A 23,184-nucleotide genomic window follows, 5' to 3' on the forward strand; every position below is an offset into this window, starting at 1 on the left:
TTTCTCCACCTAGGGTTTAAGGTCTGGCATCATCAGCCAGCAAAGTTCCTCCATTAAACCCACAAACAAGTGGCCAGGAAAACAATCTGTAACTAAATTTATCATCCAAAACTGGCTCCCACAGGAGATATGGCTTGGTTGAGATCAAGCGATATCTACATTGTAGATATCGCTGCAATGACACTGCTTCACAATGCTTTGCAGAACATTGTGATGTCATTGGTTACCATGACATCACAATCAAAATGACACCACTAATGGCCCTGCTACTGAAGCTGTTAGCAGTACTTTTTACACTAGAGATACTGCTTATTACTATCTACAAACTGAAAAAGTTGGAAGAATGATGTTGGTTGATAAATAAAATCTCACCCTCGTGTCTTTTGACATCAAATATATCAACACTCGGCAAGCCTTGGATTTTTCCACTTTTATCAACTCATGTACCCATAGTTGATGGCCAACTGACTTGACATAAACCCCATAGTACGGTCAAGTTTTGTCAACCCGAATGATTAAGTCTGAATCTTAACTCTGAATCATCTTGACCCTCACTGCTGGTCACCACATCACTCACCCGTCTTTAAAACAATAGGATTTATCCTTGTGTCGACAGCTATTAAGTCTGATTTCCTGATTTATCCCGCCCACAACAATGAACCCTGAGCTGATTTAAGTACCTCAGCAGTGATGCAATATTAACCAACTGGTGTGAAATCCGCACAACTCATGTGGAAGCTGTCCTGTGTAGAGCCATCGGTTGCCATCCGACCTTGTGTATCCAGGAAAATTGCCAACCGACCTTGTGTATCCAGGAAAATTGCCATCTGACCTTGTGTATCAAGGAAAATTGACATCCGACCTTACCTATCCTGGAAAATTGCCAACCGACCTTGTGTATCCAGGAAAATTGCCAACCGACCTTGTGTATCCAGGAAAATTGCCATCCGACCTTGTGTATCCAGGAAAATTGCCATCTGACCTTGTGTATCCAGGAAAATTGACATCCCACATTGTGTACGCAGGAAAATTGCCAACCGACCTTACGTATCCAGGAAAATTGCCAACCGACCTTGTGTATCCAGGAAAATTGCCAACTGACCTTGCGTATCCAGGAAAATTGCCAACCGACCTTGTGTATCAAGGAAAATTGCCATCCGACCTTGTGTATCCAGGAAAATTGCCATCCGACCTTACGTATCCAGGAAAATTGCCAACCGACCTTGTGTATCCAGGAAAATTGCCAACTGACCTTGCGTATCCAGGAAAATTGCCATCTGACCTTGTGTATCAAGGAAAATTGCCTTCCGACCTTGTGTATCCAGGAAAATTGCCATCCGACCTTGTGTATCCAGGAAAATTGCTAACCGACCTTGTGTATCCAGGAAAATTGCCATCCGACCTTGTGTATCCAGGAAAATTACCAACCGACCTTGACCTTGGCCAACACTGAAATCTGCACCTGTGTTGAGCGCACTATCATGCACTGTGTGGTAATCCATCCTGGCTCATCTATCTATCTCTCATGGTGGTAGAGTATGCAAATCTCTGGTGAGCTTTAAGCACGTATCACAACATGGTGAAAGAAAGTTGAGGTGATGACTCAGTCTCGGATGGAACGTCAGACAGTCGAGATTTCTTTAGGGGAGCCTCTGGTTTCTTTAACTTCCCCTTTGGGACCGAATGGGATGATAATGATTAGGACAGCTTTTTCTTGGTCGCCTCCTTACAGCCTGCATTTGACCAGGCCTCCACGACTTTTAGACACTAAGTTACCTTACACTCCCAACACGCATCCTGTGGGCCTCCCGCTATCTTGAAACAGTCACACTTACACAGTCTTCCCATTACAACTTTTTATCTAAGAATACTTCAGCCAGACGTTTCAGAGACCAAAACTCCTCTGGCCAATTTTGTTATGATCATGTATGTGTAAATGACAACATAATGTGTGCAGCTAACAACTTCGGGAACAATTTCTTTTTTGCAGACTCTGCTCCACAAAGTTAGCAAACACAGGAAAGAGTGAGTGAGTGAGTATGGTTTTATGCCGCTTTTAGCAATATTCCAGCAATATCAAGGTGGGGGACACCAGAAACGGGTTTCACACATTGTACCCATATTGGGAATCAAAGCCAAGTCTTCGGCGTGACGTGCGAACGCTTTAACCACGAGGCTACCCGACCGCCCCCACACAGGAAGAAGTGAAAAATATGTGAAAGAGGTTGGGGTGGCAAGTACTACTGTTTTCGCAACTGTAATGGATAGTTGACAGTGAAAAGGACGACTGTTGAATATCTGAAGATTTTATGGTGCGATGACAGCCAAAATGCTGGTTTTAATGCTGTGATGTAATAGGGGTAGGGTATTCGCAAGAATTATATGTAATAAATGTTATTCACGCCATACTTGCATCATATCAATGCTACAAGCAGAAATGACTGAGTAATAGGAAAAAATGACATTTACAAGACTAGCACTTCAGCCCTTGATTAATACATATACCAAGTTTGGACGAAAAAAGTTGAATACTTTTTTAGTTCTGCTCCAGAAATGACACCTACCTCCATTTCAGTTAAGTCTAAGTTGTTTCCATGGAAACAGTGAAAAATCAAATGTTGAAAAATTCCTTAATAGCAAAAGGCACCACCACTTGGTTAATACATGTACCAGATTTGGATGATAAGTCTTTCACAGTTTTCAAGTTGTTCTCTGGAAATGACACCTACCCCAACCCTTTTGAGACTAAGTCCAAATTGTTTCCATGCAAATCAAGAAAAGTAAAAATGACCAAAATCCGCAAATAGCAAAAGGCACCACTTCAGGATCTGTTTGATACACCTGCCGAAACAAAATCCATTCCACCATTAGAGACGAAGTACAAATTGTTTCCCATGAATCCAAAAAAATATAAATGCCCAAACTAGTAAAATCAGTAGATATTTTTTTTATATTTGTATACTTATCCTGCATTACTCCTTAATGCATATTACTGCTTTTTGTTCACAGAAAGTCTTGCTGAAAAGAAATTGTTTCAATTAGCCTTGAGGACAACCATATCACACGTGACCATGGTCTTCACATTACTGCTAGGGAGGAGCTCTGCAATGGGTGGTTCTGTGTAGACATAATAATGCAGGATAAGTACACAAAAAATATCTAGGGCTTTTACTGGATTGTTTAACTTCTCCTGCATTACTCCTCACTGCAGTCTGTATCCGACGGAACTTGGAGTAGGGCATACCTTCAAATATGGTCTTTTCATCCAAACTCTCCAAGATCCCTGAGCCAGTCAGTGAAGGCAAAGCTCGGCATCCAATGACCATTCCTGTTGACAGGGAAGGAGGGAGTTAGGTATGCTGTGTATCAAGGTATCGATTCAACTAAGGGAATTAACCGAAGTTATTGTCTCATAATTGACGTATGTAGCCCTCTAGTCAAGGGTGGTATGCACCAGTTGAGGTCGAGAGGCCGGCTCTGGAATAGGGAAGACATCAATGAAGCCTAGTAACGGTGACCTGTTGGGCCACCACTAAAGGGCCAAAGCTGTGTGTCCCTTGCACGTCTTCTGATCCGACATCTTGCAGGTAGTGAAGAGACGGCGGCACTGTTTACTCAGTGCTCCCACCGGACACAGAAGGAGCTCTTGTTCGTCCTCCACTCCAACTATCGAGGATAGTGACGGAATGACGGAGGGTCTGTCAGGCTGTCCTGGGAGCTGGTTCTTTGCAATAGTCCCAGCACAGTCCTAGGTGAACAGCTCACAGCTCACGTGGATCTTGCTGACACGCGCACCCTTGGCAATAGCCAGGAGGAAGATGGTCTTTTTCGTCATGTTGTAGTATGACGCCAAATGAGGGGGCTCCAAGAGCGAACCTCTCAAGCAGGTGAGGACGACATTCAAGTCCCAGGCGGGTTGTCTGAATTTCACCTTCTGGTCTTGCAAAGTAGAGAAAGGAGTTCCCGAATTTTCGTCATCTTGCGATCTACTGGAACTGCCAAGACAGAGTTGAGGGCTACAAGATATGCAGTGATGGGGCTGCCCTTCAAACACTGTTTGTGACGCAGGAACAACAGGAACTGGGCCAGGAACTGAAGAGAAGCAGAGGTGGACTCCTGATGTTTTTCTTTACAGAAATTATAGAAGGAAATCCACTTGTCATCATAGAGGCTCCTGGTGGATGGACTGTGAGCCAAGTGTGATGGCCTTCGCTGCTCTGGCTGAGTAGCCCTTGGCACTGAGTGCTCTTTGTAAATGGACCAGACACGTATATGAAACCTCGTCACCTGCTGTATGGATGAACCAGCAGGTTTGGCCAATCTAGGAGTGGCAGAGGGTCGGCAGCAGCTATCTCTCTGAGACCGACGAACCAGCCCCACGCCGGCGACTGGGTCACCCAGGATCTTCCAGTTCCGCCAATATCTGCACAGTCTCCCAACTACAGGGGTGTCGACCATTTGAACGACTGGGGATGGGAGGTTCATTTGCAGTTCCCTGTTGTCGCCGCTCCCTCCTCTTGAGCGATCGTGACGCTGGTAGAAGCCAGAGGGCTTCCCCTTGCCTCTGGGCTTGCCTCAAAAAGACGCATTGGTAGAGTCTTCAGGGCAGTTTCATCCCTCGCGAATGCAGAGACTCTTGCATGGGTCTTGGAGACCTGACCATGGAAGAGTGAGGCGAGGACCACGGTTGACGGAGGAGGTCTCTCTTGAATTCGGGGTCCCTGTCCGAGAAGCTGAGCGGTGGTCAGTTCGATTAGGGCGGTGCGCATGTGGGTCCCCAGGGCCTAGTACAAGGTGCGTCATCCTTGTCCAGTATGGGGGCGTATGTGGCCACATGTTGGGTTGCCTGAAAAGGCATTGTCAAAGGCACATGTGGCTGGTAAGGATGCTCGAGGAGCTGGGGAGGGGGGCTGTGATATTGGCTGAAGCTGAAGGCGCCGGGAATCTTGGGAGAGACTGTTGCAACAGCTGCAGATAACTGAGCCAGGAGGCGTACGAGAGAGGCGTTTGTTGCTCTGGTGTCTATAGGTAGGCTGCAGGGCCGAAGCTCGGGGGTGCTTGTATGGCGGACTGTATAGGCGCTTGGTGTTGGAGTGACTTGTAGAGGTCGTCAGTATGCACCGTGTCGGTCAACATCGTGCTAGACATAGATGAGAATATGGTCATAGTGGAGGTTAGCATGGCTGCCCAGGTGGAGACTACGCTGCAGGTCTTGGCTGACATGGTTGTCACAGATCCAGGGGTGTCTATCATGGCCGATGTCTGGGTGAGGGGTGACTTGACTGGGGAGGAGGTGGGCTCTGAAAGGTCTGAAACATGCTTCGTTAATGGGTCTGCTGGCACTTATGCTTTCAGGATACTTGTCGATATTTGATATGGGGGGAAAGCAGGAGACGGTATTTACATTTTGACAGGGAGCACAGGGACGTACAATTTCGGCAGAGGGGGTTGAGATCCCACGCTGATTTGTTACGTTGGCACTTTCAACAAGATGGCATGTTATCTGCAATGAAGCAGAGTGAAATCACAATACATCCCCGTACGCTGTATGTACGTATTATGTACGCTATAATCTTTGTCCCAGTCACGTGGGTTTATGACAAACAATAAGAATATGTATAACTACACCAATTTAATAAACAATAGGCAGTGAAAAGAATACAGAACACAAACCACGAGATGCACGGAGCCACTAAAATATTCCAGATGGCTACTGAAACAACAAGACACCTGAACACACACCACCAGGTGTCAAATTATTATGCTATGGTGTAAATCATATAAAATATATGTAGATAAAAACTGGAGGCACAATAGAATCACAAGTAATATTCACTAAGAATCAACACAACAAGTTGAGAAAACAAGATTTTATGCTGAGAAATCGGACAGGTCTATCCACTGTGAGTGACAGCAGTAATGTGAAGACTGTGACATCATCACTTCCATTGTTCACGTGGGAGCTGTGTAATAGGGTTGTCCTCAAGGCTAATTGAAACAACTTCTTCTTCAACCTCCACACAGCTCTTCTTTCTATGAACAAGAAGTAGTAATATGCATTAAGGAGTAATGCAGGATAAGTTAAAAAATATCTGTAAATAGCAAAAGGCACCACTTCAGGACCTTTTTGATATATCTGCCAATTCTTGCTGAAAAGTAATGAACGTTTTTTCAGTTGTGCTCCGGAAACGAAATCCATACCACCATTAGAGACTAAGAACAAATTGTTTCCATGGAAATCGAGAAAAATGGGTTTTTCAGATTAAAAACCATGTTTTATTGGTCTGTTTTCAGTCGTACAAATGGGTATCTCTCATACCCTCACATCTAGTCGCACGTTTAAGAGGAAGCCAGAAGCTGGAATGTAAACATTAAACTTGTTTCCGTCCAGTTGCGCACGCACCTCCCTATGACATGTCACAAATCTCTCAGCGGTAGACTGCTAGTTTGGATTCTACCAAGCAGGACTTGACTGGATTACTTCCCTGTGGGGATGGCTTGGTGGGAACGTACGAATGAAAACAGACCAATAAAACATCGTTTTTAATCTGAAAAACCCATGTTTTAGTCTGTTTTCAGTCGTACAAATGGGCAGAATTCGACGGAACACTGGAAGGAGGGTCGGGAAAGTAATCAGGCAGTGACCACTTTCACGTCGAATGTACCAAGTTCCTCACCCCTGTAGTGACAATAGAACATTCGACCAGATGCACGGACGAGACAAGTGGTTTATCACGAACGCACAGCATGGTTAATGCTCTTCGACACACAACTAATTAACGATGCGACAGGTCAACTGCACGCGTCAGTTGAACTGCGATCGAAGTGTGGTCGACGAATAGTTTAGTTACAGAGCAACTCGCAGTATACAAGGTAACTAAAACAGCATGTTTAATGCTCCTCGACTCACAACTAATTATCGAAGCGACAGGACAACTGCACACGTCAGTTGAATTGCCATCAAAGTGTGGTCGGCGTATAATTTAGTTACAGAACAACTCGCCGTAGTCAAGGTAACTAAAATAGCATGGTTAATGCTCTTCGACACAACTAATTATCGATGCGACAGGACAACTGCACACGTCATTTGAACCCGGATCGAAGTAAGGTCGGCGCATAATTTAGTTACAGAGCAACTCGCAGTATACAAGGTAACTAAAAAATACGAGCAGTACTATAAAGTATGGGAAGACGATGCATACACCGAATAACCATAATAAAAAGCAGAAGTACTGCACTCAACAAAAAACCATAAGAATGCGTACATTCACCAACAGCTTTTATTGTAACCTGTTATATGTCACGAAGTGTCGAGCAAAAACTCCAAAGTGAATAAAACACAAATTCACTGTCTTTTCTGAGAGATCTGTTGTGCCACCACGAGTGGACCAAACTGTTTGAGTCCTTCAACATCTTCTGTGGAGATATCTCTAAGATAATGCGAAGCAAACACTGAAGTAGATCTCCAAAAACACCCCTCCATAATATCTTGTAGCGAACAATTACTGTGGAGTGCTAATGTTGAAGCGATGGCCCGAACTTCGTGCGGATGAGAGGAGGTGGGAGGTGCAAGACCTTGCGCCTTGTAAGCTCTGAGAATTACCGCTCTCAACCAAAATGAGAGAGTATTACGTGTAATCTCTTTCGTTGCATTGGTTGAGAGCGGTATGAACAGACGTCGAAAATGTTGTCGGCGCTGTTCAGAACGCTGCAGGTAAATACGAAGCGCACGAACTGGGCACAGGGAGAGATCAGCGTGATCATGAGGGCCCATAATAGCAGACAAGGAAGGAATGTGGAACATTCTCGGATCCGGGCCAGGAAGTTGATTTTTCCCTAAAAAATCCCATCTGAGACCAAGATGGACGTTGCCATGGTTACGCTGATCGAACGTAATCCTACCGAAGTCAATGGCATGTATTTCCGAAATTCTTGAAGCCGTAGCCAGCGAGAGAAGGAAAGCCGTTTTCTGAGACAATAAGTCGAACGCGACCTGATCGAGAGGCTCGTAAGCCTGACTAGACAGGTTGCGCAGAACGACATCGAGGTCCCAGGCCGGCGGTTGGAATTTACGTGACTGATCTTCAACCATGAAGGCACGTAGAATCTTCTGCAATTCCGGTACTTTAGTGAGCTTGTCGCCCGTAGGAGACGGCACCGCTGAAGCCAAAGCTGCCAGATATGTCGAGATCGTCAACCCTTTCAGACGCCGAGATGACCGGAGAGAGACTAGGAACTCCGCCACCTGTGGTGGGGTCGCTACCGCCGGGTTGAAGCCATGAGACCTGGCGAAAATGGAGAAAGTGGTCCACTTGTCATCGTACAGCTTACAAGTCGTAACTCGATGTGCCGATGAGAAATGCGCTGCCGCTTTATCCGAATAGCCTTTCTTCATTAACGAGGTCTTAAGCAAATCCAGGCGTGAAGCTGGAAGTTCTTTATCTCCGGATGCAAGTCGTCGGTGTGAGGATGAAGAAGGAGGTCGTCTCAATCTGGCAACGGGAACGGTGGTTGATTGATGATCTGAAGAAGTTCCGGGAACCAAGTTCTGGCCGGCCAATAAGGCGCGACCAAAAGCAGACTTAGGTTGGCCGTTTGACGAACTTTCACCAGTATCGATAGTAACAGCACCGTTGGCGGAAACGCGTAAGCATCTAGATCCTCCCATGATATCGCTAGAGCGTCGTGGTCCCATGCCCGTGGGTCTGGAACCGGCGACACGAATCGAGGGAGGCGGTAGTTGTACCGGGTTGCAAAGAGATCTACTTGGGGCAACCAGAGTCAATCTGTCAGCAGATGAAAGACTGTCGGATGGATCATCCACTCCGTGGGAGACGGCCTCGAAGAACCTGAATGTCCGGTCCAGAAGGGCCGTCGACCGAGTCGTTCCCTGTTTGTTGACTCAGTGGACGACTGTGGAGTTGTCCGACTGTATCATCAGCCGTTTCCGACGGAGTCGAGGTTTCCAAAACTCGACCGCCCGAATCACTGCTTCCATCTCGAGGCAGTTGATGTGGAGGACCTTCTACTGGCTGGAGCCACCACTCCAGATGACAACGGTCGTAGAATGGCTCCATCGGCAGGCGATCAGGGTCGCCTTCTACCTAGATGACGGGCTCCAAGCTCACCAATTCACAGAAGAGCTTCAAGAAGAGTTGGCGACCACCCTGAGTCTACTACAGTACCTCGGGTGGATCGTCAACCTTCAAAAGTCGGACTTGGTACCAACTCGGGATCTACAGTACATCGGGATACGCTTCCAGACGGGAGTCAATCTGGTCATGGTACCTCAAGACCGTTGGGACAAGATTGTCAGCAGCGTTCCGAGACTTCTACATGCCCCGGTGTCAGTGCACACGTGGCAGGAAGTCCTCGGTCTGTTGACATCGGCCCAAGACCTGACTCGCCGAGGTCGTCTTCAACTTCGTCCGCTGCAGAGATTGCTGTACCCCCGCCTGCCGATGGAGCCATTCTACGACCGTCTTAATGATCCGTGTGAAAATGCACAGGGCCGTAGAAATTCCAAACGGGAGGGCCGCCCACTGGTAATGAATACCTTGGTATTCGAATCGGAAGTACTTCTGGAACTCGGAAGCTATTGGTACATGTAGATACGCGTCCTGAAGGTCTATGGAGACGAGGAAGTCGTTCGGTAATATCATCCGACGCAGAGAGCTGAGGGATATCATGGTGAATGTGTCGGGTTGTTGGAGGTATGTTGCGTTGAACTTTTTGAGATTGAAAATAAGCCGCATCTTTGTGGAGTTTTCTTGGGTACTAGAAAGATGGGTGAGTAGTACCACGGCGATGGTGCCGATGTCCCTAGGCGAAGTACGGCCGACTTTTCCACCAACAAATCGATGGCCTCCGTCAGCCGATCCGTTGGTGGAATGTAGAATGTCGGGGATGACGTCAGTGGTGGCATCGATCTCAGGCGTGGGGCGTAGCCTGTTGTCAAAATGTTCTGAACGTAAGGGTCGTTGAGGAAAACCCACTTGTGGGCATAGTGATGAAGTCTCCCCCCTACCGGTAGCTCGTCTAAAGGTAGTGTCACCAGGGGAGACTCCAACCACGGCGACGGCTGGGGAAGGGACCTCACTTCCTCCCCCGCTGGCACTTTCCCCCTCTGGGATACTTGGAAAAGGAGACCTGGCGACCTTTCCTGTCAGAATCTCTCTTGCGGGACGGCTGTCGAGGCACGTCCCTACGGAAGGCCTGTTTCTCGTTTCGGTAACGTCGTCGTGGGGCGTTCGAAACCGGTAGCCGTCTGGACAGGTTGTGTGAAGCCGAAATGATGATGTCACGCTCGGCTTCCCTGGAGTACTTGTCCAGAACGTCATTGGTACGACCGTCAAACAACTGTTGCGATGACCACGGGGCCTGTAGGAGTGACCTGCCATGACGATCAGGTAGGTCAGTGCAGTCGATGTAACCATGGCGACGTGCCGTGGTAATCTGGCCCGATACATATCGGGACTGGGCGAGGACATCCGAGATCCACCGTTGCATACAGGTGAGGACCGATGGCACCGTCCTGCCGTCCTCGTCCTGGGGTTCTTTCTCCTCAATATACACTGAGAGGGCCTCGATCGCTGTCGACAGCATAGCAAGCGGTTGTAGCTGGTGACAAACAGCAGTGTCCATGGATTCCAAATGCCTGTCTTCTACTAGAATCTTGGAGGGCGCTGGTTTCTTGAAGAGTAGCCCCCAATCCAAATCCCTAGTCATGGGTGACGAAAACGGCATGCCATAGATCGGGTAACGAGATCGACCAGGCAGCTTGCAGAAGCTCTGTCCAGGCAGAGCAGAGACAAAGTTATGGTCCATATCGTGAGCCATGGCTCTGAAGACATCGGGAGGAGAAAACTGAAGAGACTGCGGTGTATCTCTGACCTTAAATCCCGCACACGTCGGTTTGTCGTCGTCTTGTGATAACTCAGGTAGAAAGTTAGATAGCCAAGCAAACAACTCAATGTCTTTGGGAGGCCTAGGAGGGCTGTCGTCACAACCCATCGTCGACGTCGATTGTGGAGGCGTAGATGAAGGAGCCGGTGTTCCAGTTGACGGGCCATGGACCCCCGACGTAGTCGAATCCTTCTTGGTCGACGCTGTTGAGGCAACGACCGCCGCCGTGATCTGGGCTATCAAAGCCGGGTCGATATGAAAGTGAGACGAGGTCGTCGTTCTGTCACTATCTTCACTACGACGCTGAACTCCCAAAAACTCCATGCGAGAACGTTGCACGTCCCTGTAGGGACGAGGGCTACAATCTCTAACTGTAGAAGTACTACGATCCCCATCGTAGTTATCGTCCGAATCGTACCTACGACGACCACGATGGCGATGGATGCCCTCGTGTCGTGTACTGTCTCTCGACGAGGCACTCGACCTGTCGTCCCGACTTAATCGGGAACGACTTCTGTGTCCACTGTCGTCCCGCACGACGTCCCTATTGTCGTTGGAAGAACGAGATACGGACCGACTGGGGACCGTAGTCCCCTCATGGTCTTCGTCACCACCCGGTCCCGTCGTAACAGGGGAGGTTGAGTGACGCTCTCGATCAACCGATTGACGAAGATCAGTCGTGCGGGTAGTATCATCAGCAGGCGAACGGTCACGTGACTTGTCGAAAACAGAAGTTGACTGAGGCGGGTCTTTATCAACTGATTTCTTAGGTGTGGCCGACCCGCCACCCCCAGGGCCTGATGTGGAGGGTGCAGAGTCCAAGGATCCAACCGATGTCCTTCTCTGCTTGTAGTGCTGGTCAGCGGCCCGCTTCGCCAACGCACGAAGATACAAGTTAAAGTTTATTGAAGACAAGTTCTCACATTCTTTACAACGTTTATCCCACAAACACGTTGAAAACCCGTCCTTAATGATGCAGGAAGGACAATACTTGTGAGGGTCCACTTTAGACAGTTTTCGTTGACACGAGGCACAAATGCCCGACATATTGCCACGTGTAGAATCACTGTCAAACAGCGAAACACGCGTTGAACACAACAATGGATTACCAAGGATGACATTCCAGGAGTCTACAGGTAAGACATATTATTATTATTACTTTATTAGAACAACTGTAGATAAGCGATAAGCACTAGTAGAATCCAAACTAGCAGTCTACCGCTGAGAGATTTGTGACATGTCATAGGGAGGTGCGTGCGCAACTGGACGGAAACAAGTTTAATGTTTACATTCCAGCTTCTGGCTTCCTCTTAAACGTGCGACTAGACGTGAGGGTATGAGAGATACCCATTTGTACGACTGAAAACAGACTAAAACATAAAAATGCCAAAAATTTGTAAATAGCAAAAGGAACCACTTCATGGCCTGTTTGAAATATCTGCCATTTTTTGTTGAAGAATATTGAATTGTTTTTTAGTTACACTCCAGAAACAAAATGCTTACAGACGGACAGACTGATGGACTGACAGACAGACAAGGCATCGACTACATCCCCTGGCATTATATCCCCGGGGGATAACAATGTGTATTCTATTTCTATCACCTGATCAACAAAACATTATATGGATGACCCATCGGTGTCCTACAACAGTACCTGCAGGGTCAATCAGGAAGTCATGGACCATGTTGTTGACAGCTTGTTGGATATATGCCTGGCTCCACTGCTCATCAGCCTCTGTTGCAGCCTCCTGAAGCCATACACTAGCCTCTACCCACTGAGTTGTTCCCCTTTGTAAGCTCTCATTGCGCTCAAATACCGCAAGAATGGATGCAAAATCCTCCACTGTTACTTGTGTCTATTTCGACAAAGAAGATCAAGGTTATTGGTTTTGAGAGATTTAGCCTTTGATCAATCTATCATGCTACTTCATTTTTCCGCCACATATCATGAAGACCAGGGTTAAAATAGGTCTTCGGCAACCCATGCATGCTGTACGAGTGTCTTGAGCAGGCGGAGCGTCATTGTTATGACCTATCTTGTCGGTCAGGTGTAAGAGCGTCATGGGCAGGTGGAGCGTCATTGTTATGACCAATCTCTGGTCAGGTGTAAGAGCGTCTTGAGCAGGTGAAGCGTCATTGTTATGACCTATCTTGTCGGTCAGGACTAAGAGCATCTTGGGCAGGTGGAGTGTCTTGCTCAGGTGGAGTGCCAGTGTTATGACATACCTTGTCAGTCAGGTGTAAGAGCGTCATGGGCAGGTGGAGCGTCTTGGGCAGGTGGGGAGTCTTGGGCAGGTGGAGTGCCAGTGTTATGACCTACCTTGTCAGTCAGGTGTAAGAGGGTCTTGGGCAGGTGGAGTGTCTTGGGCAGGTGGGGAGTCTTGGGCAGGTGGAGTGCCAGTGTTATGACCTACCTTGTCAGTCAGGTGTAAGAGGGTCTTGGGCAGGTGGAGTGTCTTTGGCAGGTGGAGGGGGGCAACCCATGCTTGCCGTAAGATGTGGCTATGTTTGACCTAAGAGGCAACTAACAGGATCGGGTTGTCAAGCTCACTGACTTGGTTGATGCATGTCATCATTACCCAATTGAGTGGATCGATGCTCAATCACTGCATTGGCTGGTCCAGACTTATTATTTACAGACATATAGCTGGAATACTGCAGAGTGCGTCATTGTCACAAGCACAAACATCATGCATATGGTGCCTTTTCTATTTCGACAAAGAAGATCAAGTTTATTGGTTTTGAGAGATTTAGCATTTGATCAATCTATCATGCTACTTCATTTTAATGGTGCCTTGCCAATCAGATGTCACAGTCAGGTGTAAAGTGTCTTGGGCAGGTGGAGCGTTATTGTTATGACCTATCTTGTCGGTCAGGTGTAAGAGCGTCTTGGGCAGGTGGAGTGTCATTGTTATGACCTATCTCTGGTCAGGTGTAAGAGGGTCTTGGGCAGGTGGAGCGTCATTGTTATGACCTATCTTGTCGGTCAGTTGTAAGAGCGTCTTGAGCAGGTGGAGCGTCATTGTTATGACCTATCTTGTCGATCAGGTGTAAAAGCGTCTTGGGCAGGTGGAGCGTCATTGTAATGACCTATCTTGTCAGTCAGGTGTAAAAGCGTCTTGAGCAGGTGGAGCGTTATTGTTATGACCTATCTTGTCGGTCAGGTTTAAGAGCGTCTTGGGCAGGTGGAGTGTCATTGATATGACCTATCTCTGGTCAGGTGTAAGAGCATCTTGAGCAGGTGGAGCGTCATTGTTATGACCTATCTTGTCGGTCAGTTGTAAGAGCGTCTTGGGCAGGTGGAGCGTCTTGCTCAGGTGGAGTGCCAGTGTTATGACATACCTTGTCAGTCAGGTGTAAGATGGTCTTGGGCAGGTGGGGAGTCTTGGGCAGGTGGAGTGCCAGTGTTATGACCTACCTTGTCAGTCAGGTGTAAGAGGGTCTTGGGCAGGTGGAGTGTCTTTGGCAGGTGGAGTGCCAGTGTTATGACCTACCTTGTCAGTCAGGTGTAAAATGGCCTTGAGCAGGAAGCACTGAATTGCACCCTTCTGTAGTGGCTCCATGGTTGTCATCAGTGTTGTCAACATATCCCTGGATGATCCAGGAGAATAGGAACAGAAAACAATGAATGAACAGTCTTCAAATAATTCCACAAATCTTGAAAACTGAACTGAACATTGACATCTGTTATAGAGCAAATAGAGAGGGTAACTTACTTGATGAGTGTTAAAATGCGTGGAGTAAGGATGGGTGTTGCGGGGATATTGGCCAGCGCCCGACACAGGAACAGCATTGGTGTGGATCCCCAAGTGCATGACATCAACGTCCCACACACAGCGGCCAGGAAGTCACCTGAAGAGAAGAACATCACTAGGCAGCACTTCAGGAGTGGCTGTGTCCATATCATATACTAGACGAACATCACTAAGCGGCACTTCAGGAGTGGCTGTGTCCATATCCTATACTAGACGAACTTCACTAAGCAGCACTTCAGTAGTGGCTGTGTCCATATCCTACACTAGACCAACATCACGAAGCAGCACTTCAGGAGTGGCTGTGTCCATATCATATACTAGAAAACATCACTAAGCAGCACTTCAGGAGTGGCTGTGTCCATATCATAAGCTAGGGGAACATCACTAAGCAGCCCTTCAGGAGAGGCTGTGTCCATATCATATACAAGAAGAACATCACTAAGCAGCACTTTAGCAGTGGCTGTGTCCATATCATATACTAGACGAACATCACTATGCAGCACTTCAGGAGTGGCTGTGTCCATTTCATATACTAGAAGAACATCACTATGCAGCACTTCAGTAGTGGCTGTGTCCATATCATATACTAGAAGAACATCACTATGCAGCACTTCAGGAGTGGCTGTGTCCATTTCATATACTAGAAGAACATCACTATGCAGCACTTCAGGAGTGGCTGTGTAAATCATAAGCTAGAAGAACATCACTATGCAGCACTTCAGGAGTGGCTGTGTCCATTTCATATACTAGAAGAACATCACTATGCAGCACTTCAGGAGTGGCTGTGTCCATTTCATATACTAGAAGAACATCACTATGCAGCACTTCAGGAGTGGCTGTGTAAATCATAAGCTAGGGGAACATCACTAAGCAGCAGTTCAGGAGTGGCTGTGTCCATATCATATACAAGAAGAACATCACTAAGCAGCACTTCAGGAGTGGCTGTGTCCATTTCATATACTAGAAGAACATCACTATGCAGCACTTCAGGAGTGGCTGTGTCCATATCATATACTAGAAGAACATCAGTAAGCAACACATCAGGAGTGGTTGTAACCTTAGGAAACAGGCGTAAAATCTTTGTTGCTAGCTTACGGTTCTTGAAAAAGACATTCTAAAAATCATTACGATTTATCAGCGCCTATGTAGCCTTGAGGTACACTCACTGGGCTACAGGTTGCGTGTTTGATCTTTGGGAATATAAAGATAACATTTGTCATTTGATTTTACATTTCATTACATGTTACAATCTGAAAGGAAGTTGTATTGATAATTTCCCCGGGGTGGAGAGGAAGTTGGAAGGAGAATGGAGAATGAAGGATAAAAAAGGGTAGAGAGAAAGTTGGAAGGAGAACAAGAGTGCTCTGAGAGCACAACATCCCCCGCATGAATTTTTTTAACGAGTTTATATATTCTTTGTATTTTATGAAATAACAACAGTAGATGGAACTGCATTTGAAACAAATGCGCAGAACATTTTTTTGGAAGTAATCCAGTCTGAATGCTAATGCCATAAGGATGTAGCTCACCCACAAAAGCCTTATACAAGGAAACTAACTATAGTTATAGTTAGATATTGTGATATTCTCTGAAAACTGGAGGAGTAGATTTCATGAAGCTCCGTAAAACAGGGGCAGTAACTCTGTCAAAATTTGTAGAAATGAAACGGGACTGCGATATGCGTATCATCAATATGTCGACATCTTGTGTGTACAGTGTCAGGGATATTCTTTAAAAGCTGGAGGAGAAGTTGATTTCACAAGCTTAGTACCTCTCTCACAATTAGGCAAATGGAGCTCCGTAAAACAGGGGCAGTAACTCTGTCAAAATTAGTCGAAATGAAACAGAACTGCAATATGTGTATCATCAATATGTCGACATCTTGTGTGTAGAGTGTCAGGGATATTCTCTAGAAACTGTAGGAGGAGTTGATTTCACAAGCTTAGTACCCTCTCTCACAATGAGGCAAATGAAGCTCCGTAAAACAGGGGCAGTAACTCTGTCAAAATTAGTCGAAATGAAACAGGACTGCGATATGTGTATCATCAACATGTCGACATCTTGTGTGTAGAGTTTCAGGGATATTCTCTGGAAACTGTAGGAGGAGTTGATTTCACAAGCTTAGTACCCTCTCTCACAATAAGGCAAATGAAGCTCCGTAAAACAGGGGCAGTAACTCTGTCAAAATTAGTCGAAATGAAACAGGACTGCGATATGAGTATCATCAACATGTCGACATCTTGTGTGTAGAGTTTCAGGGATATTCTCTGGAAACTGTAGGAGGAGTTGATTTCACAAGCTTAGTACCCTCTGTGGGACGGCTACACTGTAACTGTAAACTTGATTGAATTACAGTAGCTTTGTTGTTGGTATAAAGGTCCAAGAGGCTTTATCTATTGTGTAACTGACATAATGAAAATACCCTGGAAATGAGTACCAGTAACATACACATATGTTGTTTCAAGAAAGATGTAAGGAATCTTTATAGATTTCTGAAGACAAATTGGGGAGACAAATCTGGGTCCTTAGCCCTGAGGATAACTATACAAATGTAAAAGAATATTTAGATATTTACCGTAATTAACACACTCTACTAAATGTTTAACTTTTCCTGCATTACTCCTTAATGCATCTGTATCGGATGGTTTGGAGGCCTTCAGATGTCCAAAACTTCAATAATTCACACACGAAAAACGACTCACGTTTGTCAAGAATCTGCGAGGCGGAAAAAGCAAAGAAAAATGCTGTAGCGGTAGGGGTAGTTCAATCTTTAACAGCTGTGATATGACTGGAATACTGTTAAAAGCAGCGTTAAACCCAACTCACTCACTCACTCAATCTTTTACAGATGGAACATAAGAATTAAAAGGTAGCACCCTGTTCACACATGGTAATAAAGGATGATAGCGAAAGTTGAAATCTTTACCTACTGTGTCATCGAGCCAAAGCCTGATAAAAAAGCTTGTCTTCATTTCTTCCACTGGGTGTCTATGTCTTCCACCTATGCGTGAAATAGACTGGCTCCGTATTGGGCAAGTTCATTATTTGTGTCGAGGGTTGGTTATCTGCTGGGCTACTACCAGAGGGCCAAAACTACAAATGCCTCTGACGTCTTCAAGAGCCACATCGGGAAGATAATGACTGGCAAAAACTGTGTTGGACCTCCTAAAACATCCTTCCATTATCCTTTAACAGTTACTATGTAACGCCATGGTAGAGGCTAACGCCCTGATCTTATGAGAATTATTCGCTCTCGGAGGATCAAGTTTGGCAATCTCATAAGCCTGAAAGATGACCGCGCATAACCATAGAGATGGTGTTGCGACTAACTTTGGTCGTGGACGCAGGAGATGCGGGTATGAACAACCGTTAAATCGAACCACTCCTAGTTTTGGAGCGAAGGATGTAAACTCATAGTGAGTGTACCGGGCATGGGAGGAGTTCGTAGAAATTGGTGGGATAGTGAAGAAACGATCAGGTTGGCCTGGTAGTTGATTTTTTGCAACAAAATCTTACCACAACCTAAGATGTTTCACTCAGTGCATACTATTCTCAAAACGGACCCGGGTGATGTCAAGTGCATGTAACTCGCTCACCCATGCCGCAGTTGTTAATGCCAAGAGAACTATTGTTTTGTTGTTGAGGTCATAAAAAGAGGATGCGTAGAGGGTCTCGAAGGGTGGGCCCTCGCAAACCTTGAAGTATCACATTCAAGTCCCAAGCAGGGGGGCGGAATTTGGTCTTCTGATCAACAAGCCTAAATGAGCATAATAGGGCCTGTAGTTGCGGGACCTTGGTCATTTAGCGATTCTCCAGAACAGCCAACACTGAGTTAAGTGCTACCAAATACACAGTAAAGGGGGTCCAACACTTCCACTGCCCTGGAATTTACCACGGGGGGATTGATAAGGACCTCTGCTATGCCCACTTCCTCTAAAAAAATCCTGGTCTTGACCTTCTTTAAGCGAAGAGCGTCTAGGTTTGTAATTATCCGGCCTGCCTGAATGCCTTGAGCGCGGTCTCATCCTTAGCGTAATTGGATACTTTAGAATGCGTATCAACCATTTGTCCATTGAACAGTATCCTAGATGACCAAGGTTGACGTAGGAGCCTGCTCTTAAACTCAGAATCCCAGTTTAAAAGTGCTAAATACCTAATCCTGCGTGTCACAGTAATCTCAGCTAGTGAAGCTTGGACATGGTTCCTCATGTGGTCATTTTAATCCTGTTGGAAGTCAGCGACAGTTTGGAAGTGATCTAAATGGTTAGGATTATCTTCCGTTACATCTTGATCCGTAGCACAGGTTGAAGACGCCAATGCTGACAAAGCTTTCAATACACCTGATCTGCTACCGACAAAAATCATAAACAGGAAAATCATCTTTCCTTAACTTTGGCACTTTGAATGATGGGGCAAGTGTGAGTCTTGAGAAATTCTTGTCCAGTGCCCTAACCATTTCTGTCAACATCAGATCCAACGGAATTGAGTTGGGATATGACCATATGGTATCCTTTTTATCAACCCTGTTATGCATGTGCAAGAGTTGTAGTTGACGCTGGCACCTGGAACATAGGTGCAGGCTTGGGTACAAATGTGCCATAGACTGCTACCACATGGACTGCATAAAATTCCGCATCCAATTGCTGTTCTGGTACAGTGCTGACAGCCTAGCGTACAACTGCTGTGCTGCCGGAGAAGTGGGTGGAACACCGCTAAGCTGATCATGCGTCACGGACGTAATGGTGTACGGTGGAAGCCCTGAGGCTAATGTAATTGTAGACGCACCTGGGAAGTAGGAAGGCACTGCACTCAACGCAAGCCCTTGAAAAGCAATGCCCATTGGTGTTGACTGGATCATGGCATGTGTCTGCAGTACCCTAATCAAAGCGTCGTGAGACGAGCGTGCTAGCCTTGCAGGGGCCGTAGCACTGGTAGTCCTAAACACTGAAAATTAGAAGCAGGTATGATACTCACAGTGGCCTCCGACATTGTTGAGTTTGGAGAATGTCTGCAGTCACTATTATGGAAGCCATATTACCAACCGAAGATAATGGTTGCGTAGTTATGATAGAAGAATGTCCACTGCTCGCATCCTGCGACTGTGACATCTTCCTCGCAACACTACGGAACCGCTTCAAAATACGTTTTTGAGTGACCTGTCTATAAATAGCAAAACTCGATGGAGAGAGTGGTGAAAAAAAATAATTTGTACACTGCACAAGCATATTATACGCAAATAGGGAGTTGATAAAGAATTGATACGGAGTTGAAGAATTGCCATAGAATTATACAAAAATCTATCGGCAAATATTTTACAAGTTGAAAGTCTATACAATGAAATGATTTACGCAAACTCTATGTAACATCAAAGCTACCTTTAATTAAATACACATAAAGATGTTATAAATACCTAGCTACAAATTGCAAACAATTTGACTACCCCTGCAGGTAAACAATTGTAACACAAATTCAAATTCGTGGGAAACAACGAGCCAAAGTCTTTTTATACCACAATCACCCACATATTAATACACAAAATAGTAAAAGTAATATGAAAAGAATACATCACCCATCACAGTAATAGCTGAAGCTAAAGGTCTAAAAAAAATCCAATTTGAAGAACTCAACTGAGAGACGTCCTTATGGGCGGCCATTCGGTCAAAAGATACAAAGTTGAAAAAAAGGACAAAAGTACGCAAATAAGGTCAAATATGACGAATAAAGAACTAAATGTTACTACTAAACGTCAAAATACAATATTAATAGTCAAATGTTACGAAAAGGACGTCATAAGAAAAGAAAGAACAATGTGTACGAAAGAACGTCAGTGATCTCGAAAGGACATTTTCAATAAAGAGCGTCAGTGAGCACAAAAGGATGTTTTCAATAAAGAACGTCAGTGAGCACGAAAGGACGTTGACAATAAAGAACGCCAGATGGCGCTGCAATTTGTAAAACATTCCGAGTTTAATCGGCTTGTTCCGTCGTGTATATGATAACTGCATGCCGAGGTGCACAATATATTACGTCATTCCTCGTGCACTCACCGTCTGACATCATGTCATATACATGTATTTATAATGTAGAATGTACACATTGTGTATAAACATGTTGCGTTAAGCTTTGTTACCGCTTAGGGCCTTTTCATAAATACAGCATACTGTGTAATCCAACATCTGCCTAACATTGGTACATGTATTTTGTATACAACCTTCAAAAAACACTCAACGCTAAACTAGGATTCATCTACAGTGATCCAATAACTGTTCATGCTTGGTGCAACACGAGGATGCTATGATGCTGAGTTTTGTGTCAGATGCACATTTTCATCTGAAAAGTGAACGTTGTGCGAGAGTTTGTTTTATTTAACAGCTTTTCGGTAACTATGTGCGAACAAAATGCTGCCTAATATCTGAACAGCAAATATATATACCAAATGGATTTACACGGCGGAACAAGCCGATTAAACTCAGAATGTTTTACAAACTGCAGCGCCATCTGGCGTTCTTTTTTGTCAACGTCCTTTCGTGCTCACTGACGTTCTTTATTGAAAACGTCCTTTCGTGCTCACTGACGCTCTTTATTGAAAATGTCCTTTCGTGATCACTGACGTTCTTTCGTACACTTTGTTCTTTCTTTTCTTATGACATCTTTCGTAATATTTGACTATTAATATTGTATTTTGACGTTTAGTAGTAACATTTAGTTCTTTATTCGTCATATTTGACATTAATTGCGTACTTTTGTCCTTTTTTTCAACTTTGTATTTTTTGACCGAATGGCCGCCTATACGTCCTAGTTGTTATGCGACAGGCAGTGATGTGAGGTGATGTGTCATCAAGGTCACATGACAGTGGCGATGGTCCATGCAAAAAGCAGGATTTGAAAACAAGAACATTTTTTTTTTACCCAAGACCATCGTAAGTAGTGAATGCATTAAGAAGTAATGCAGGATAAGTTAAAAATATTGACCTTAATTTGTAACATTCATTCTTTATTTGTAACATTCAACTATTATTGCGTATGTGTGTCCTTTATTTCAACTTATATGGCTCCACAATGAACTTGTTCCAAATCACAAGACTAAACTGAAGCTAATTAATATAAAACTTAAATTTGATCAATCCTGCTTATTGCTGCATGAGATCTTTGATAATTACACTCTGAACAGACATTAAAATGTGACTTATTGAACCATAAACTACCTATTTTAGTGGCATACTTTGTCTCTAAATGTAAGGGTGCAGGCAATTACATGGAAGAGCTCATCAGACCTGTTCAAGGATTTTCAAAATATCAGATGTTATTATTATGTCCAACAATACACAAGATTAGTCTTAAATTTGGCATCTGAGAAAAGCAATCAAATTTGCTCTATCCCCATGTGAAATGTAACAACATCCTTGTGTTTGACTATGAAAGTTCAGGGAAAAAACTATACTGTATTCCTCAAATACAAACATCTTACCTTGTCTCTCCTTACTCTTCAGTTGTGTGAGGCAGTTGGAGAAGAAGCGTGCCAGGTTGACCGCCACTGGGGGACATGTCCCGACCTCAACCCCTGGGGGCCTAGGAGCGGGGACAGAGGCAGGGCAGTCAGGTATAGTGGCAATACAATCATTTACAACTCATCTCATAAACATCACCAAAGAATATTGTAAATTATGCACTTGAAGACTACATTCTATCCACTGAAGAGCAGTTTACAAGCAGTTGTATCCTCATGTACTTTATGTTATTGTCAGACTCATATGTTTCCTGTGGTTTAAGGAAGTACAATAAAGTCCAGAAACAAGCACCACCCTCATTTTCAGTACAAGACCAAATTGTTGTCATGAAAACAAAATAATAATAAAATAATCCCAAATCTCAAGTTATACACTAGACTGATCTATATAGTAAGTTTCAATATGAAATATTTAATGGTATTGGAAAACAACCTATTTTCATCATGAAAATCACTAAAAAAATAAAATAAAATGGATACAAATCCCAAATCATTACAAGGCACCAGTTCCCCACCAGACTGATCTATATAGGAAGTTTCAACACGAAATATTTAATGGTTTTGGAGTTCTGCTCCGGAAACAAAACAAACAGATGGCTGACGGACAAATGGACAATGCTGATCGCTATATCCCCATGTTTCAAACCAGGAGGTCAATAAATGTAAAAGTCTGTTTCCTGCTGCTTCTCTCAATAAAAATTGTCTTTTGTACATTTTTCAATTTAGTAAAATCTAAATATTTTTTACATTTGTATACTTATCCTGCATTACTCCTTAATGCATTCACAGCTTACCTTGCGACAAAAAAAACTGGGACAGCATACCGGCGATGGTCCTTGGGTGAAGGCTCTGTTCCGTAATCCCACTTTTACATCCCACCGTCGCTGTCCCTGTGACCTCACCTGATCAAAGGTCAACTCTTCAGATCACTGCCTGTCGCCCGAGCTTAAAAACATACTTTTGAGGTTTCTGAAGCCAAAGTGGGGAGGCAAGTCTGCGACGGGTGGGCCTTAAACG

The 23,184-nt window shown here is 44.9% G+C and overlaps 1 protein-coding gene across 2 annotated transcripts in view; it reads right to left on the reverse strand.

The window, feature by feature from the left end:
- LOC139443186 (probable methyltransferase TARBP1) overlaps nt 1-23,184 on the reverse strand; it is a 78,135-nt gene that overhangs the window by 36,366 nt on the left and 18,585 nt on the right. For both annotated transcript variants that reach the window (XM_071224146.1, XM_071224145.1), the window contains exons 5-8: nt 22,129-22,229; nt 14,622-14,757; nt 14,400-14,496; nt 12,560-12,761 (exon numbers count right to left, since the gene is read on the reverse strand). In XM_071224146.1, coding sequence (XP_071080247.1) covers nt 12,560-12,761; nt 14,400-14,496; nt 14,622-14,757; nt 22,129-22,229 — 536 coding nt within the window. The remainder of the gene's footprint in view (nt 1-12,559; nt 12,762-14,399; nt 14,497-14,621; nt 14,758-22,128; nt 22,230-23,184) is intronic.

Source organism: Haliotis cracherodii, unplaced genomic scaffold (assembly GCF_022045235.1).
Source record: "Haliotis cracherodii isolate W230 unplaced genomic scaffold, xgHalCrac1.p SCAF_5, whole genome shotgun sequence".
In the NCBI taxonomy this organism is placed as follows: domain Eukaryota; kingdom Metazoa; phylum Mollusca; class Gastropoda; order Lepetellida; family Haliotidae; genus Haliotis; species Haliotis cracherodii.